The 20,295-nt window shown below is 28.0% G+C and overlaps 1 protein-coding gene across 4 annotated transcripts in view; it reads left to right on the forward strand.

Moving 5' to 3' along the window:
- The window catches only part of LOC101235701 (tubulin-specific chaperone D), a 124,690-nt gene that overhangs the window by 8,420 nt on the left and 95,975 nt on the right, over positions 1-20,295 (forward strand). For all 4 annotated transcript variants that reach the window (XM_065803654.1, XM_065803655.1, XM_065803658.1 and 1 more), the window contains exons 3-7: positions 6,825-6,875; positions 12,548-12,645; positions 14,599-14,700; positions 14,807-14,935; positions 16,725-16,780. In XM_065803654.1, coding sequence (XP_065659726.1) covers positions 6,825-6,875; positions 12,548-12,645; positions 14,599-14,700; positions 14,807-14,935; positions 16,725-16,780 — 436 coding nt within the window. The remainder of the gene's footprint in view (positions 1-6,824; positions 6,876-12,547; positions 12,646-14,598; positions 14,701-14,806; positions 14,936-16,724; positions 16,781-20,295) is intronic.

Here is a 20,295-nt window from a genome sequence, read left to right on the forward strand (position 1 = left end):
TATATATATATATATATATATTATCAGACCTTGTTTTAAATAAAAAATGCTTAATGCATTTGCCTAATGCTCAGAATTAAATTAGATAATTATTTCTTTGCTTCAAGTTTAAAGTATTAGTGTTTTACAACCGAAAAAATCAATCATTACAATAAAAAAAAAAAATAATAAATATGAAAAATAAAATATCATAATACAAAATAAAGATAAAATAAAATTTAACTTTTTTGTATTATTAATTTTATTTTTTATTATTAAATTGAAATTTAAGTAAATTTTTTTTCTTCAATCAAAAGTTATATAAATATTCTTGGGCAAGTGAGATGATAAATAAAAGTTTTTATTTTATTTCTTTTATGGTTTTTTTTTAAGGTTTTGTTTAATAACTTTGTATACAAAAAAAATATTTTTGTTAACTATAAACAATTTTGTTTTCTGTTACTAAATATTTTGATAAAATGATTAGCTTAATAGAGATGAGGTTTTTAAAGTTTTTAATTTTAATTGAGTTTTCATTAGTAAATAGCGTTTATATAATATAATTGTCATTGAAATTTTTGTAACAAACTTTTTTACATAATCGTCATTCAAAAGTTAATGTGGTTTTTTAAAAAATTAATTACTTCTTTTATCTTACTGCTTATAGAATAATTCATAAGTTAAAAAATGATAAAAAATTGCCTAATGGAATATGCTTTAGGTTATGTTAGTTACTTAACGTGTATGTAAATTGCTGGCAGTATAACGCTTTCAAACAAGGTCTGTAAAATGTAGCATAAATTTTGAATTAAAGAAATGTACTTTAGGAAGTATCAATGTTTATCAGCCCTGGTCACAAACCTTGCCCCAGCCCCAGCTATTTTATATCAATTTAGCCTCGGCCCTAGCCCTGGTCAAATTTCAACCCTGGTCTCTTACTATTTTACATTCATTTAGAACTAAATTAAAATTTTTAAAATTATGTTTGATTTAAAATGTTTTAGTTAAAAAAATTATAAAATAATCAGTTTCTAATACAAAAAAATTCACAGTTGTACTTTTCGTATGACCTAATCTTTTATGAATAAGTGTCAGATAAGTCATATTAAAAGATAATTTAAATATTCTAAAATAAAAAAGTTTTTGCTCAACCTAAAAGGCCATTTTGTAAGTAAAATGCCAGCTGTGAAACGCTTCTTAACAAGGCCTGATATTAAGAAAAGTTTCAAAGTTTGAGGTTCAAATTCAATCTTGTCTCTGAAAGTACTCTTGCTCAACTTTGTTTAACAAGGTTTGTATTTCGAAGTTTTTTATTTGAGTAGCCTCCGCAACTGTAATAAGAAACCACTCTAGAGCATTGGGGAAGCAAACTAATTAAAAAAAAGGTCATTGTTTTTTACTGTTTGTAGTTCATTCAGTTCATAGCTATGAAAAAGCACAATTAATTTAACATAGATATTTATATGATATATACAGGCCTTGTGATAAAGTGTTATGCATTGTGTATTTCACATATGTGTAAAGTAACTTTGCTTGGGGCTATGCTGTTAACATGGTGCTAAAAAAATTTTTGTTTGGTTATATTTAACTAAGTCTAAATATATTTCATAAGTGGTTTTATAAATGAATAAATTAACATTTTAAAAGCCTCACTATTGTAACAAGTTTAAATGACAATTACATAAAATATATCCATTGTTTACAAGCAGAATAAATTCAAATCAAATGAAAGAAAAAAAAGTTTTTTGAGCTAATCTTATTAATTGAAATATTCAACAACAAAAAAACTTGTCAGTAATTTTAATTAAATGTTAATTAATTAAGCCTAAAAAAAAATCTGTTATATATAAGAACTTTTCATCAGTATCATCTCTTGATTCCACTAGTTGCATTCTACCTGATATAGCCAACAAACAGGTTGATCCATTGCTTGGCATTCATATCACTCCAGCTTCTGTATCTAAAGTGATTTCCTGCTTAGACACTTTTACAGCTTGTGGCCTAGACAACATACCTGTTATAGTCTTGCAGAAGTGTTCTCCGGAGCTGTCGTCTATACTTTCAAAACTATTCAACAAGTGCTTATCAGAGTCTTGTTTTCCAGCCTGCTGGAAAGCGGCATCTGTTATCCCTATTTTCAAAATTTCTGGAGTGTAATCTGATTCGTCTAACTATCGTCCCATTAGTCTTCTTCCTATCATAAGCAAGGGTTTTGAATCTTTAATTAACAAACACTTAATTTCTCATCTTGAATCTAATAACTTACTTTCTGATCATCAATATGGATTTTGATCTTCTTATTCTACAGCTGATTTGCTAGCAGTGATAACCGATAGGTTTTATTGTGCATTAGATAAAGGTGGAGATGTTAAGGCCATTGCTTTTGACATTCCTAAAGCTTTTGATAAAGTTTGGCATGCTGGTCTTCTTCATAAGCATTCTTCTTACGGTGTATCTGGTAATATCTGTAAGGTTATTGAATCTTTCCTTTCCAATCGTAGTATAAAAGTTGTCCTTGATGGACAGCACTCTTCTTCTTATTCTGTAACTTCAGGGGTTCCTTAAGGTTCTATCCTTTGCTCTATACTCTTTTTAATTTACATTAACAATCTTCCAGATATTCTCACACTAAAGGTGGCATTATTTGCGGATGATACTACCATTTATTCTTGATAAGAAGCCAACGCTCTCTGATTGCTTGGAGGGAACATTTGAACTTGAAAAGGATCTCACTTATTATGAATATACTATATATATGAATGGTATATAATACTATATTTATGAATGGTAATGTACTCGATGAGTCATCTACTCTTCATCTTGTAGGATTAACTCTTACTTTTCATCTTTCTTAGAAACCATATATCAAATCCGTTGCTAAATTAGCATCTGTTAAGGTTGCATCTCTTTATCGCGCTCGACGCTTTTTTACTCCGGTTGCTATTCTCCATCTCTATAAATCTCAAATCCGGCCTTTACGGAATACTGTTGCCATATCTGGGGCGGATCTTCTAATGATGCCCTTTCTCTTTTAGACAAGGTGCAAAAATAAAATGCATTGTTAACATAGTTGGACCTGCTCTTGCAGCCAACCTCCAACCATTATCACATTGTCACAATGTTGCTTCTCTTCTTCTTTTTTACAAATATTATAATGGGCACTGCTCTAAAGAACTAGCGTCTCTTGTGCCACCTACAAAAATTCATTCTTGTGTTATTCGTTATTCAATTAAGTCTCATCCTTTTTCTGTGACTGTTCCTAAGTGCTCCAAAAACTCTTATTCGTCTAGTTTTTTTCCTCGAACATCAGGTCTTTGGAATTCGCTCCCTTCTTCTTGCTTTTCTGATTCATATAATTTGCAATCTTTTAAGTTGTCTGTCATTTGTTATCTTGCTCTACAATCTTCATCGTTTCTCTTCCAGTAACTTCCAACTTTAATTAGTGGTTGCTTGCAGTCTTGTTTAAGCGATAATGTTAAAAAAAAAAAAAAGATATATATAAATATATATATATATATATATTTATTTATATATATGTATATATATGTATGTTTATATATATATATATATATATCTACATATATATATATATACATATATATATATATATATATATATATATATATATATATATATATATATATATATATACTTTATGTAATTAAATGAATAAAAACAACTAAATAGCAGGACTTAAAGTTTCATGCCCGAAGGCAATCATCAGCCGTGAATGCAAACAAAAAATGTCCAAAACCGTTTAAAAAACTTAAAATTAAATATCGTAGAACGGATTCAGACGTGATAAACAAATTTGAGTAAAAACAAAACAAGAAGCCGTTATAGTTTACTAGTCTCCTGTGTCAAATAAAGAGAGCAAGAATTTCTTTGAATGTCGACACTGAGATACAATTTCATTCTTTTTGTTTAGTAAATTTGTCCCACTATGTGATAAAATTACATATTTTTCATAGAGACAGAGGTGGCATATTTTTGTTGTAAGATTATAGGGTCTGTAACGTTTAATTATTCTCCACGTTAAGATAGGTCTTATGTTTTGATCTTTCAAACTCCATACTTCCTTTTAAATTTTAATCTGTGATGTGTGACTAATACCAAAATATACTTTTTTGTTACCTTCATTATTAATTGTAGCTTGGTAAACAATATTGTTGAACAACCACTGTTTGTTTAATGGACAAATTGATTTATTTACACAGTTACATTGCTTGGTTTCTATTTGCTTGTTGTTGTGCAATATTTTATGATTGTGTGAGTTGATTATTGATTTCAGGTTAGGCACGCAGCTGTAACTAATCTTGATAGAATTTCAATTAAATATTTTATGAAGCTTGTGGCCTGATGGAAAATGAAAATCTATAAGAACCAGATAACGGTTACCTATTTTTGTTTGGACATTTACACTGTACAGAGGGTTGTACTAAATTATATTTTGTTTGCGATGTTTTTTTTGTGCTTGGATTTGTTGTGGTTGGTAGATAGGCTTTGGATTATGTCCTGATTTTTTAAGAGCTTCTTCAATTTTTTGGAGTAAAATTCATGAAAGTAGTTTTGCTTAATGACATGGAAGATAATTTTTGTTTGATATTGCGAGGGATTGCTTTAATTATGCTCGGAGGGTGGTTAGAGTTAGTGTGGATATACCTTAGTTGGTTGTCAGGTTTGCAGTAAGGTTGACATGAGTTGTTATCTAGATTTAACGTAACATCAAGATAGTTTACAATTTTTATATTAGCTTGGATGGTAATGAGTAGATTGTTACTTTTAAAGATACTTGTTATATGTTTTTTAATTTTGTCCATTTGCTGATCGTTTTTGTTTTTAAATACGGTAAGGCCGTCATCACGATATAATCCGAAATCTTCCTTATTATAATGTTGTGAAATTTGAAATAGTAAAAAAATTCCCACTAGCTCGCACACTTCAACACCATCAAATGCCTCCATTGTGACATCGAGCAATCCTCCTCTTTTTCCCTCTTAAAGTAAACAACAAGTTTTATGCTGGTAGTTATAGCTCTTTTTTTTTTTTTTCTTAGAAATATTCTTTTGTCAAAATGTCTTTGCAATAAATAAAACAATTCTAGCATCGAGCAAAGCACTGTCATACGAACAAGAGTTTTTGTATTTTACACCGCAATACTAACCTCACTTATATTATATTCAGACTGTAACCTAGTTTAATGTTATATTTGTTCGGGTATAAAAAAACAAGGGACAACCAGTAAATATATAAGTTCTCAATTGCCTTAAATTTTTGCCACAAAAAACAAAAAATTATGAAGTAAATAAAATTAATTGGTGTTTAGCTAAACAATAAGGAATAGTAAAATAATGGCACATATTTAATTAACTTAACGCCACTTTCAAAAATTGAATTGTTATTTTATTTCAATATAATGCTTGATTTTACATATAGTATTTATGTTGAAGTAAGCTAAAATAAAGAAGAAGGCTAAGGCTTGATGATGATGATGATTATGTTGATCATAATGATATAATTATATATAGTTATACATGCATATTTATTTATATAATTATAACATTAATTTTGAGTTAAAAAAAATAATCTTTAGAATATATCAATTTTCATGCAACATGGTCACAAACCCTGCCCTGTCCCCAGCTAGTTTTGTCAAACCTGACCTCAGCCACAGTCAAATATTAACACTGGTCGCTTACTATTTGAAGGTTGAAAAGCTCAGATGATGAACCAGTATACCTCCTGTTTTTATTTTGAGTTCTTGCATTTACAAACAAAACATTTAACAAAACAAAAAATATATTGTATATAGTTAAAAAGAAATATATTATAAAGGGTGTTTTTTTTGGGTTATAGAACCTTAAATTAACAGCACTTTTTTAACTGGTGGCCATTTTGTCAGCTGTCAAATGATTTATGTTCAGTTTGGTTTAGCATTTCAACATGAATAGATTGATGCATGAACAACGCTTCCAAATTGTGCAAATTTATTATGAAAATTATGGCTCTATTTGAAATATGTATCACACATTGTGTCCATTTTAGGGTCAACATAGTTGTCCATCAGACCATATAATTCAATTAACTATGAAACATTTTCGCACCATGTTTACTCTAAATTATAATTCACATCCACAGAGACGTCATACAGTGCGTACAGAACTTGAATCAGTCTATTCACCATCGTGCACAGGTATCGGATATATATGTCCCACCACTTTATAGACAATTTTGCAGAAAGATCTTGATTTGAATGCTTAAAAAATCCAACTAATCCAAGTCACATGATCACCTAAAAAGGTATAGATTCAGTGACTGGGCCCAAAACAAGATTGCCATTGATGTTATCATTAAAGTTAGTTGCAACTCTTTTACAATGTCATATTTAAGTAAGAAAGCATTATGGGAAACTTTTCCGCGCCACACAAATTGTATTTGTGCATTTGTGAAAGCATAAATAATAAAAATTATTTAATATTTTTTGAGTTTCTGAAATGAAGTAATATTTTGTGCTAAAGTATTCAAAAATCAACTAATATATAAATAATAAAAACAAATAAAATTAAAATAAAATAATTATTAAGCAATAATTAAGAACAAAGAATAACTAAGAGTTTAGAACAAAGAAGGTTTTTCGAATTTTTGAAAACAAAGAAGGTTTTTCGAATTTTTGAGAACAGTGATTTAATATTTTTTGAAGTTTTTTTGTTTTGACTCTTGAGAAGTTTTTGTTGAGAGTTTTTATAAATCTTCTTTTTTCAATGCTTTATAAAGGTCATAATAATCATATTAAACAAATACTAAGTTAATAATTTTATTTATCGTATTTATTTTATATTTGTTAGTAATAGTTGGTCATTATCAGGAGCAACCTCATCTTTTGGATTCATATTTAGGTAATTTTTTTCAAGAGTTTCTTGTTTACTGTTAAATTATTTATTCAAATAACTTTATAACATTTAGTATTCTTTTTACAAGCTCTATTTACAAGGTTTCTTTTCACAACTTTTCACAGTCTCTTTTACAACCTCTCTTTTACAGCTATTTATTTTTTTACAGGGTTTTTTTTCTCTTTTACTTTAAAAAGTCTCTCTTTTATAGTTTTTATTATACAGCCTCCCTTGTATAGTATTTTTTCTGCTTGTTTATTTTTACTTTTTTTTTTTATAAAGTTGTCATTTACATCTTATTTTTCATGCTTTTGTTTACATAATATTCCAGATCAAATTTTGTCCTGTGTTTCTCACTATTTTTATTAAAAAAATATTAAAATTTTTTACTATTAAACATCTTTTTTAGCATAGGGCCAAAAAAAGTTTTTTTTTAATGTATAAAACTTTTAAATCTTTTTAAAATCCGAGTTTTTATCCGGATTGCACAAAAGGAAACAAAGTAAATGTTGATGCCAGAAAAGCATAATAAGCATAAATTGGATTTTCAGTAGTGCATAAATAGCTGTTTATTAAATCAGAATTCTTACCCCTGTTTTTTAATTACAAAAAAAAATTAACAAAAGTGTTTTTTAAACACTTTTTTTTTTTTTTTTTGTAATGTTATTCACTTCCTTAAAGCCAAAGGAACACAACGGTTGAGGAGGTTACAACCTTTTTGTGGTTACAACTCTCTCTTAACTCTTTAACTCCAAAATATGAAAAACAAAAATATGAACAAAATATGAACCTTGACAAACAAGGTTTTTGTCAAGGTTCATATTTTGGAGTTAAAGAGTTGTTTTTTTTGTATGTTTTTTTTTACTTTTTTTGTGGCTTTTTATAGGCTTCATGTAACTCTAATCCCACATGTACATACACACATATATACATACAACTTTTATTGACTCTAATCCCACTTTTAGAGTTATAAGTTAGTTTTAAAGCTGCTTTGAATTAATCAAATCATTTTGCACATTATGTTGACTTTTTAAAAAAAATTTTTTTGTTATATCAAATACACTAATTATGCAACTTTTAATAATAACCACAATAAAAAATTATTATAAAAATAAGTGAAGAATTTTAATGCATGCAAGTGTAGAAGAAACACAAAAGAAAACATTTGTATATCTGTATAATAGACTTCATACAGGCGACCCACAGAGCCATCTGTTCAGGTAGAAATGGAAGTGGTGATTTAAGAACAGATTTAGAGTCATTATATGAGAATCTAAAATGAAAGATTTCCAGAAGGGAAGTGAGACTCGTTTTAAGTTGAAAATCATCTTGGTCATCTTGGTTGGTTGTTAAAAAATGCTAACTGGCATGATGATTGTTAGCATGACCAAAAGACAAAGATGCTAATATAAAAATAACATCCCATACCAATGCGAAACCTGAATCACTGATATGCTGTTTTTTACTGTGATACTGTAATACTTGTCATGGTCTAAAGGTAAAAAAAGCAAATAAAATATAAAATAATACTATATCACCTGTACAACAGAAAATGCATTACTAAATAACAATGCATGTATAAAAGAGGTACTATTAATATAAAATATGCTTAAAATAATAGAAGTAAAAAATGTTGGTGCCCTTAGAGCCAATTAGAATTAAGTAGTAAATAATAGGTGATCCCACATCCTCAGGAATGCACTGCAATCACTGATGATATTTCAGGGTTCCTGAGACCTGGACTGATGTGTGTCTGTAGGTGCATGTATTAAAATAATCATTTGCAATATGTGTAAAAATAACACAAAGCAAATAGTAATTAGTAATAAAAAGTAACTTACAATTCCTACTATGGTTGTTGTATGTCTTGCAAATATAATAAGTAAGTACCCAGTTAAAATAAGTTTAAATAGATACTCAAATTAAGATTGAAACTAAGATAAGATGATTTGTGATTAATAAACTAAGATAAGATGGTTTGTGATTAGTAAACTAAGATAAAATGGTTTGTGATTAGTGTACAAAATCTCGGTATGAAATGTGGTAAATCAAATAGCATGGAAAATATTGATCTTATCTGATAAGTAGAGACAATTCGTTTCACATAAAACAGACTCAGAGTATAATCAAAAATGATTAACAAGAGGTTATAAAAGTAGACAATCATTAATTCAGTAGGCAGAGAATTGTGAGAAAATAGATTGATATGGCAATCAGTGCAATATTTACTATTAGCTTATAATCACTGATCACTATGGCAATCAGTGCAATATTTACTATTAGCTTATAATCACTAAAATGTCAAGTGAAAAAAAAATATTGTTGAAAGAACAACCAAAAGAACATTACACTGTTCCAAAAAAAGGCTTCCCACCCAAACCTTCTGACCCAGAGAAACCCTCTTGAGGATGATAGTATGTACCTAGAGAATCAAAAAACTCAAAATCACTGATTGGTGTCCGAGAGAGAAAATTGCATTTAAAGTTTATGCTATAAATGAAAAGGTTCAAAGAAAATAAAATCAGTTGTATTAAAAAAAATTTCTGTATTAAGTCAAAGTAACTCTACATACATAAAAAACAATGCTATTAAATTCACTGTCAACAAAAAAAAGCGAAAATCTTTTTAAATTTTTTTTCTGGAGTTAAGCGAACAAAAAGGCTTCTAGAGCACTGACTGGTGATATGAAACACAGATCACAGGTTATTTTGCAGAAACAGATTGATTTTCAAGACCCAAGAGTCCCTCTTGGTGTATGTGAGACTTGTAGATCATCACTTAGAAGATGCGATGAAGGTCAGAAGGTCATCAAATCAGTCTAAAAACACTGACCACAACTTCAACCTGTGATTGCAAGATTTGCTCAACTGCAAGACTATCTGGAAAAACTAGGCCTACTTTTCTTGAAAACTCATCCAACCCAGGACCAGCCAAGGTTACAAAAGCTCAAAATACTGTAGAGAAAAGATGTGGAAAATGCTTTTCAGTCATTGACCGTAGTTTTGCTCATGTATGTACAAAGAGTACTCTACACAAGAACTTGGTTGAAGGACAGACTTGCTGCTGAAACAGTTGCAGTGTCATTCATTTCTTCATCTAAAGCATCTCCACATGGAACAATTCCTCTCAAACAAGCACAAGGAGGCAGTCCATTTCCAGTCCTTCAAGGTAAATAATGTCTATAATGTGATTGAGAAATATAATTGGTTTGTATAATAGTTAAGAATCTTGACAACATTTTGTAATTTACTTGCAGGTTCATCACGATCTAAATGCTTCTTTCCAGAAAAAGAAGTCCTTCGTGCTGAAGACTTAGCAAAAGTACAAATGAACACATGGTCTTTCTAACTCTGGAGTGCAAAAACTGGTTTCAACCTTGAACAATGTGTCACAGACCCGCATTGTAGAAAAAATTTTTTGCAACTAAGTATCAGTCTTTTGGGCGACAACTTGCATCTGAATTCACTCACACTGAGGTTCTGTTTTCATCAGAAAGCAAATCAGCAGAACCAAAAGTAGTTGCACATTGCATTAGTGCAAAGTCTCCTCTAGAAAAAACTCTACTCAAAAGAAACATTTCTCAAAACCACCTTGTGAAAGTGGGTATAGATAGGGGAAGAGGTTTTCTCAAAGTCAGTTTGTGTGTTATTGATTTGCAACAAACCCCACAACATGTCACTAGAAGACTTCTGACTCATCAAACTGCAAAAGACTCCAGTGTCAAAAGGCAGCTTTTACTTGCTGTTTGTGAGGAACTTCCAGAAACCTATGAGAATGTGAAAACAATCTTAGAACTCGTCAAAGTGCACCAAATAAGTTTCTTCTTGTCTTGTGAAATGAAACTTGCAAACATTATTTGTGGAATTCAGTCACATGCTAGTTCACACCCATGTACATGATGTGACATTGATGCAAAGAATCTTGCAAGCTGTGGAACTCCTTGAACTTTTGGTTCTGTCAAGAAAAACTTTGAAACTTTGATTGCCTCTGGGGGTGATAGCAAAAAAGCAAAAAGGTTTAACAACACTATTCATTCTCCAATTATCAGTCTTCCTGATGATTCTCTCCTTATTGACCTTATCCCTCCAATGGAGCTCCATCTGCTATTAGGAGTTGTGAACCATCTGCTTAAGTCTCTCAAAGACTCTTGGACTAATGTTAACAACAAGTGGCTTTCTGCACTACACATTCAAATTAAGCCACACCATGGTGGTCAGTTGGCTGGACCAGAATGCAGAAAGATCCTGAAAAACATTGACTTACTTCAACAGCTAGCTGAAAGAGAGTCTGCATTTCAAGTTTTTGGCTGCGTTGACACAATGTGAAAATTCAATGCTGTTGTAGAGTCATGCTTTGGCAATGAATTTGACAAAGACTATTCTGAAAAAATCCAAACTTTCAAGGAATCCTACATTGCTCTCAATGGGCCAGAAGGAAATGCTCTCTAGGCATCTTCAGTGAACAAGGAACAGAGGCAATACATCATGAGTTTAAGCTCCATTGGCAAAGATTCAAACGTTTTCCTGGTCATCCTCAATATGCAGAGCACTTGACCAACTGTCTGGTTGATCTTAACAGCAAGCCCATGTGAAGAATAAAAACTTAGAATTAAATTCAGAATTGTGATCAATTTTTAAGCTTGTCAAAGAAAGAAAAGTAGTATTTTCTCATCTTAATTTTAGAATTTTATCACCTTTTCAATCTTTTATGATTGTTTGATGAGTTTATGTTAGAAAATATATTTTTGAATAATAAAAATTAATAAATTCCTTTCATAGGTCCTTCAAATTTTAGGCATAACTTTAAAATGCAATTTTCTCTCTCGGATGCCAATCAGTGATTTTGAGTTAAATATATTTTTGATCCTCTAGGTACATACTATCATCCCTCAAGAGGGTTTCTCTGGGTCAGATGGTTTGGGTGGGAAGCCTTTTTTTGGAACAGTGGTTAGTGAAGACTGTTTAGTGCAAACCACAACAAACTAACTTATCAGCATCAGATAAAGAAAATGAAGTATTATCGAAAAAGAAAATATAGTATATAAATTAAGTGAAACAAAAAAATCTTGTTGTCAAATGAAGAAATAACAACAAAAAATCATAATAGTTTTGTCTAAAAAAAAAAAAAACTTATCTAGTAGAATAGTTCAGTAGATACTAATTAAAAATACATTGGTTTGAAAAAAAATGCTACATATCTGTGTTATTCTTGTTGTGTATGCTATCCAGCCTAATAATTGTAAAAGAGGTCTCGTTTATATACAACTGAATACATATATTATCTGATGGCTCATTTAATTATTTTTAACCCTAGTTACTAATTGTAAACTTAACCTAAATTGTGTTTCGTTTTTGCTCAATGAATGAAAATCTTAACAACCCAGAAGAAGTTTTTTGAATCTTTTTTAATTGATCTTAAAATGCCAAAATAAAAAAATGCTGAATACCTTTTTAAACAAAATAATGAGCTTATCACATAATCAAAACATAATCCAAAAAAAAGTTAAGAAATAAAATCCAAAACAATAATTAAAAAAATAAATAAATATACATTATGTAGAAAGAAACTTTCTTTTGGTTAGTGGCATAGTCAGGTCAATTACCTTACATTTTTTTCCAGAAATTATTGAAAAAAATTCTTTATTTTATTGTTTTAATAATCTTTGTTTATTTTTCTAGAAAATATTATAACAAAATTGTTGGCTCTTATCAAAGATGTTCAAACACCTAAAATTTGCATGCATCAATATTGTAAATATTTGTATTTATTTACAAAGGTAAAGTTTATTAGGCGTATTTTTAATTGTTTGTTTCTATTTATAAAAAAGTTAACACCCTTGAATTATTTAACAAAATTTTATTTTTCTAAATTTTTTAATTTTTATTTTTTGCTTTCTTTTTTTTTCATATTTTTTTTTCATATTTTATAAGTTAAAAAGATATACACTAATGGTCAAATGTTTGGGTTCACTTGCTTACTTTTTCAACTCAACATAATTTCCTTCTAAAATTGAAGCTTCTTCCATTCCAAACTAGCATGAAATTAAATTAATTTTATTAAATAAAATATTTATTATGAGATTTTTATTATAAAGAGATTAACATACCTATTTGTGAACATAGAGTATATGTTTATCATCATTAGAATAATGAATACTCGTTATTCTAAGGGTGTATTTTGCTGTTATATTGGAGATATTTTGCTGTAATAATTGGAGATATTTTACTGTAGTATTAACTTAATTTTTTTTTTTTTTTTTACTTTTGTGTTTTGTAGTATTTTTATACAGAAAGATAATTGAAACATTGTTTTTGTTAAGTATTGCAATGCTTATAGAATAATTGTTATGCATGTTAAAATAATTAAAAAAAATTTTGTCCTAATATTCAAATTTGAAGAATAGTGTTTTGATTGAAGAAAAATGGGTAAAAGGGCAGAACTGAGTGTAGTTATTGTGGCATTACACAAGGAAGGTTGTTCAATACAGAAAGTTGCTTCAAAAAGCAATGTTTCTCAAAATGAGAGCATTGCAAAGAAAGCGTGAAACTTGCTGTAATCAGAATTGTCATTGTTCTGGGAGACCTAGAGTAATGTTGAAATTTATTTGTTTTTCGAAGACAAATTTATTTATTATGTTCAAAGTAAAAGAAATCATACTTTAATTGCTTCTGAAATTTGCTTAGAACTTACCAGTATCTGTTTTAACGGGAAAACAATGTCTTTTCAATTAGGGCTTGAAAGGATGTGTTGAAAGGATGCGTTGAAAGGATGTGTTACAGCTTGAAATGTTGCTGCCATTAAACATTACTATTCAAACTAAATAAAGTTTAAAGATTGAGATGAGCAAAAATGCATAAAGATAAGACAATTCAACAACGGTCTCAACTCTTGTTCACAGATGAATCAAATCATAATAAGTCATGGTCTGAGGATACTTTGCTGGAAACAAAGTTGGCGATCATGTGCAAATTGAGGGCATTATGGATAAAACAAAATACCACAACATTCCTTAAAACAAGTATTTCCATGTGGAAAATTGAATTACGGGCTGCGAATTTGTTTTTCAACAGGTTAATGAGGGTAAACACACTTCTTAATTCTGCCAAAATTATATTGCAGCCAAAGAAAAAACAAAAAACGAGCTAAAATATTTGGAATGGTCTCCTCAGTTGCCTGATTTAAACCCGATTGAGTTGTGGGACGAGTTTGATAGAAATTTGAGAAAAATACAATCTACCAATCAAAAGCACCTTTGGGTATTTATACAAACATGCTGGAACCAAATATTAACTGCATCATTGCAGAAATTGATTGTAAGGATGCACAGAGTATGCGCTGCTGTTATAAAGTGAAAACGAGGATGCTTTTAAGAATCAAAAATTAAAAAAAAAGGCTGAAAGATTTTTTATGTTATCTTGTTTTATTGAAAGATTATTTTATTGAAAACAATACTAGTAATTAAAAGTTATTGGAAAAATAAATATACTGCATTATCTCCAAAATAATCTTCTATTTTGCAATAAATATAATTACTTTATTGTAAACATTATTAATAAATACATACAAGGAGATATTATTTTTTTACATATTATTAAATGTGAGCCCAAACATTTTGAGGTAGTGTATAAATTTTTATTACTGTTTTATATAAAAAAATTTTTTAATAATTGTTTATATTTCTTTTTCTTTAGCAAATATAAATTGAAATTTTTTTTTTTAATATTGAAAGGTTAGAGGGTATAAGCAATCATTACGATATTTTTCACATGAAGTTTCAGATCTAGAAGTTGTTCTAAAGTTGTTAATTGATCAAAATTCAAATGATTATCAAGTAAAGATTTTTTTTTTGTTGATAAATAAAAAGTTAATAAAGTATAAATATAAATATAAAATTAAATATAAATATAAAATTTATTGACTAAATAACTGCTCTTTAGACATGGGAGACACGCTATGTTTTGTTGCTATGGTTAGCAATTATTTGTATTATCCCATTTAATCTTGCAAAGCTTGATGGTGACTCTAAAGAGAAAAGTGTTGCAAATAGAATTTATGAAGCTGTAATGGTGAGTGTTAATAAACAACATTAAACGTAGTAATATTATTGCTTTTCATAATTCTATAGAATACAATGGTTAAGGTATTATGACAAGAGATCTGGAAATTTCCTTGTAGTACTATAGTGCATTTTCCTGGTAGTGCCCCAATCTACTGAACCTTTACATATATAAAAAAATCTGAATATAATTTTCAAGTGATTGTGCAAAATTAAGTTGTGCAAAATTAATTTATTATAGTTGTTTTTATATAATTACAGGTATTTTTTATATAATTATAGGTAGTTTTCAAATGATTATGCAAAAAGAAATTGCGCAAAATTAATTTATTATGTACCAGAATAGACATTATGTGAAGCAATTTAAGTATTTCCTATAGAATGATCTTATGCACATATCTGTGGGTTAATTTTACAATATTTCTTCTAGAATGATCCTATCCACATTTCTTTGTTTAAATTTTTACAAAATTTAAATACATAAAATTTTAGAATAATCCTAAACACATATCTGTGGTTAAATTTTACAATATTTCTTCTAGAATGATTTTAACCACATATCTGTGGTTAAATTTTATTATATTTCTTTTAGAATTATTCTAAACTCATTTTAAACAATAATTTAATTTGTTTACAACAAGTTATTGTCATTTTTTATTTTATAAAATTGTTACTTGATTTATAAATTATAAAGTTGTAAACAAGTGGTGATAGCTTGTTTCAGCAAACTCCATAGTAATATTTGTAGAAACAACATTTTCATTATCAGAAGAGTTTACGTTTGACTGCTTGGGCTATTTTTATCTAAATCTAATCTAAACAATGTTTAAAAAAAGAAAGGATATCATATCAAGATCCAGCCCTGGTATGGCAACAATATTCCATCGAAGTAAAAAGTTCTTCCATACAAAATATCAAAATAGAGAATAGAAACAATGGAAGAAGAAACAGGAGAAATGCATAAATACAATAAAAGATTTATCTTGATATGGATTATCTTGATATCTTCTTAAATATTATTTTATCAAGGTCATCAGCAAAAGATTATGTAAAAAGAGGTATTGTAGTAGATTCAGTATGTTGCCATTCAAAAGATGATGTAAATAGAAGTATTGTAATAGATTCAGTATGTTGCATAAATAAATCAAGGTTATTGCAAGTTTTTATTCAAATAAAAATTTGTCAAAAATATTTGAGAACATTATTTTTTAATTGTTGAACAGTTATTTAAAAATAAAAATTTATTAACATTATTTATTAACTTTTTTTATTACTTTGCCAAATAATGCGCTGTTTATTTAAAATTAGTTTGTTAAAATATTCTTTAAAGTGAACATTTTGAAAAGCTTTTGTCAGTGCAAGTTTTTGCAAGTTATTTGTTTGAAACAATTAAAGAAAAGTCTTTTGAAACGATTGAAGAAAAGTTTCAATTTTTCATATTTTGTAATAAATTATTTTTTAAATGTTGTTTTAAGAAAGAAGCAAAACAATTCATGTTTCTGTTTTGCTGGTATTTTGCTGGTGTTTCTGTAAAAAAATAACAACACTGGAACTACACATTCAATAAAATTTTAGAGACAATTTGATATTAACAATACAATTTATAATTTATTTGAAATGAAATTTCAAATTAATTATAAAAAATTCTGAATAAATAATACTATTAAAAAAAGTTTTTAAAGAGCTTATATTTTATAACAATTCATTTTTTTCTATTTTTTAGCCATATTTTATGACAGTTTATTTTTATTTATTTTTTAGCCAAATTTTATAGCAATTTATTTTTATTTATTTTTTAGCCATATTTTATGACAATTGACAAATGCAAAGATGCTTGTTCTTACCTACTAGCAAAGTAAGTTTTCAAAAATATTTTTTAAGTTAATTATAATTTTTTGTTCTTTTTTCAAGTTAGTTATTTAAACAAATGTTTTGTACATATATTCAATTTAGTAATTTAAATTGATTATAATAGAAATTAAAATTAGAAAAAATTAGATTAGATTAAATAGGTAAAAAAATTAGATGAGATTAAATAGAAAATAAAATTAAAAAGAAAAAAATAGTTATAAAAAATTAAAGTCACCAGAAATAGTAAAAAGTTAACTGGATTGAATTAATGAGAAAATATTTTGATAACAAATCAGATTACAAAAGTGTTTTAATAAGAAATTCATTGAAATGAATGTCTTTATACGACAATATCTGAAATGTTTTAATAACGAAACAGTTAGCATAATCGTTTGAATCTTGTGAGCACCAAGTAATATGATTGAATAACTGTTTGTAACATTGGTAATCACCAGGATTTATGGAAAACATCTAAATTTTTTTCAGAACTATTATCAAGTTCAATAGTGACTCACTTTAAATATAAGATTTGTAAGAAAATTCATTAGTTTAAATTAGAAACAATGCCCATAAAGGAACTGGAAAGAAAAATACAATAGTTTGATTATTACATTATAAACAAAGATTTTGGTGCAGACCAAGAATGACTTTTATTTTTTAACTTAGTCAAAATCTTTAAATATACAATTTACAATATAAATATACAATATAAATATACAATATACAATATAAATATAAATATACAATATACAATATAAAATATAAATATACAATAAAAATATACAATGTATATAAATATACAATGAATATAAATATACAATGATCAATTTTTTACTGTTGCAATTATTGTCACAGGCTATTAAAAGACTCCAGAAGGTACCAAACACTACCAGGAAAGCCCCACCAGACAAACATCAGGAAAATTGAAAGAGTTTTAAGCTGTTGTATTTTTTTGTATTTGACAAAAAAATATAACATGTTTAAAGTACTATTAAAGTTTTTTGTTTGAACTTTAAAAAAACCAATTTGCTATTTCTAACCAAGCTGTTCAAAAAATTTGCTATTTCTAATCAAGCTGTTCAGAAAATTGCACAGTGAGCCAGTGAATTGTTTTGCTAATTTTACAGTCATTATGTTAATCGGAGCAGCTCTCTGACCCTCTCCCAAAAATAAAAAACAAAAAATTGTTATGTCAAAATTAAAACTAACAGTTTTTATATTGAGGTATTAAAAGACACCACAAGACACTAAACACCACTAGACAAGCACCAGCAAACAAACATCAGGATAGTTATGGTTCAGTCTAATATCTCAAGATTAAAACTAAAAGTTTTGAAAAAGAAATTTTTTATATTTGCACTAAACTTCCTTATTTATATTTTAACTCATCCATAAGCATTTTACTTGCCAGGATGGATTTAAAGACATTAAAAATAGCTATACTATTGTTCAGATAAAACTAAAAAAAAAAGAACTTAAAAACAAATCAACTTAAAAAAGTTTTATATCAATAATGCACATTTTATTTTAATAGCAAATTAATTTTATTTAATTATTAATTATTTTATTTTAACTAAATTTTTTATAGCCATTTTTTATTTAAAAAAAGTAATTTCAATTCTATATCTCTGCCTCTCAAACAGTTTTGAAAAGTGACAGATTTGAAAGAATGGAAGAAATAATTGAAAAAAGAAGAGAAAATATTGATACAATATTTACTTAATTCATTGTATCAATTTTAGTTCAAACTTTTTTAGCTGGTATTTCATAGTCCAGGGTATCTACAAAGTATCAGTGCACAGTCATGTTATTTGTAATAACTGCCAATTAGTATACTTTCTGAAAAAGCACTGGAACTCAAAATTAAGATTTAAAAATATTCAGAGAATTCACTCCATAAGTATATAGAAAAAACATGACCTAGATTTAGTTAAATGGTTGTTGTGAATAGTGGCGGTTCTAGGAATAAAATGCATGGTGATAAACCTAGAATGGTAATATCTCTAGAGTGCTGATATCTGGTATGTCAGTGTTATCAATCAATCAGTTAGATTAGTTAAGTTTCAATAATTATACCATTTGTTTTGCCAAAATCCTTAGTGTATCTTGGTATCTATGTAAGTTATATTTTTTTGAATTACTTTATCCATTTCTGTTGTTATGGCTGTGCATAGTAACAAAAATTGTTCAACAATTTTTTTGTTATCAATTTAATTTATCAACAATGCTGTCATTTTTATTGCTGACTGTTTTCTTTACCAATTTTTCTAATAGTGTTACTCATTCTGAAGTAATGTTTGCTAGTGATATTTTATTTGCTGACTTATTATGATTATTATAGTGATAATTAGATAAATAAAATAAAACAGAAAAAGCATTAAAAATTAGAAATCAGTTTAAAACATTTTTCTGAAAATTCTGAAAATTTTTAATCTTGCTTTTACTTTTAAGTTGTCTTCTGCATTTTTTAAATTTTATTAAAAATCATCATTATCATCACAATTGTTGTTGTCATCATCATCATTATCATTAATCCGATTTTTAAACACTGATACCATGACAATTGTTACTAGTCATTCTTCAATACCTTAAAGCCTACCACAATACCACTTTTGGTGCTTTGTTTTTTTTCTAAAAGTGTTCCATGAACTTACAATTAAACTCCACTTTTTAACTTTTCAGGCCTTAAACCAAACTGAAGATTGTTGAGAAATACTTTTTTTTTGTTGGCAATAATTTTTTTCAAAAATCTTTATTACTTTATTAAATTTTTATGGTCAAGCAGTTCTTTATTTTTTCTTTTCTAATTCACTCCCAAAAAGGATGCAAGCAACCATTATTAAGTTAGGAGTTACAAAAAAACAAAAAACTCAGTTAAAGAACAAGGAAACAGTTGACAGAAAACTCAAGCAGGTAAAGCTCAAGCTGGGCAGGTTCAACTACATTTACAATGCATTCTTGGACCTTGTAAAAAAGAGAAAGTGCAAACCAGCCCAAATATGACAACAGTATTCCATACTGGGACAAATAAGAGATTCGTAAAGGTAGAAAATGGAGTCAAGAGTAAGAAAATGGGAATATGTTAAAAGAAATAACAGATGCTAACTTTGCAATCAATTGGTTTCCATGAGAGGTCAGTAGTGTTTAAAGTTGAGTCATCAGCAAATTGGTTTAGATGTAACATTGTCAGGAAGATCATTAATGTAAATAAAAACAAAACAAGATTATAGATAGAACCTTGAGGTACCCCAGAAGTTACTGGAAATCAAGAAGAGTGTTGGCCTTTGAGGATGACTTTAAAAAAGTGGTCATATGTTTTAATAATCTCAAAAACTTTCCCAGATACACAATATAAAGCAAGCTTATGGAGAAGGCCACTATGCCATACTTAATAGAAAGCTTTAGATATGTCAAGGCAACAGCTCTTGCACCACCACCTCCATCATATGCAAAATAGAATCTTTCAGTCACATAAGTTAGCTGTAGAATGAAAATATTAAAAACCATATTGGTTGTCAG

Source organism: Hydra vulgaris, chromosome 08 (assembly GCF_038396675.1).
Source record: "Hydra vulgaris chromosome 08, alternate assembly HydraT2T_AEP".
In the NCBI taxonomy this organism is placed as follows: Eukaryota; Metazoa; Cnidaria; class Hydrozoa; order Anthoathecata; family Hydridae; genus Hydra; species Hydra vulgaris.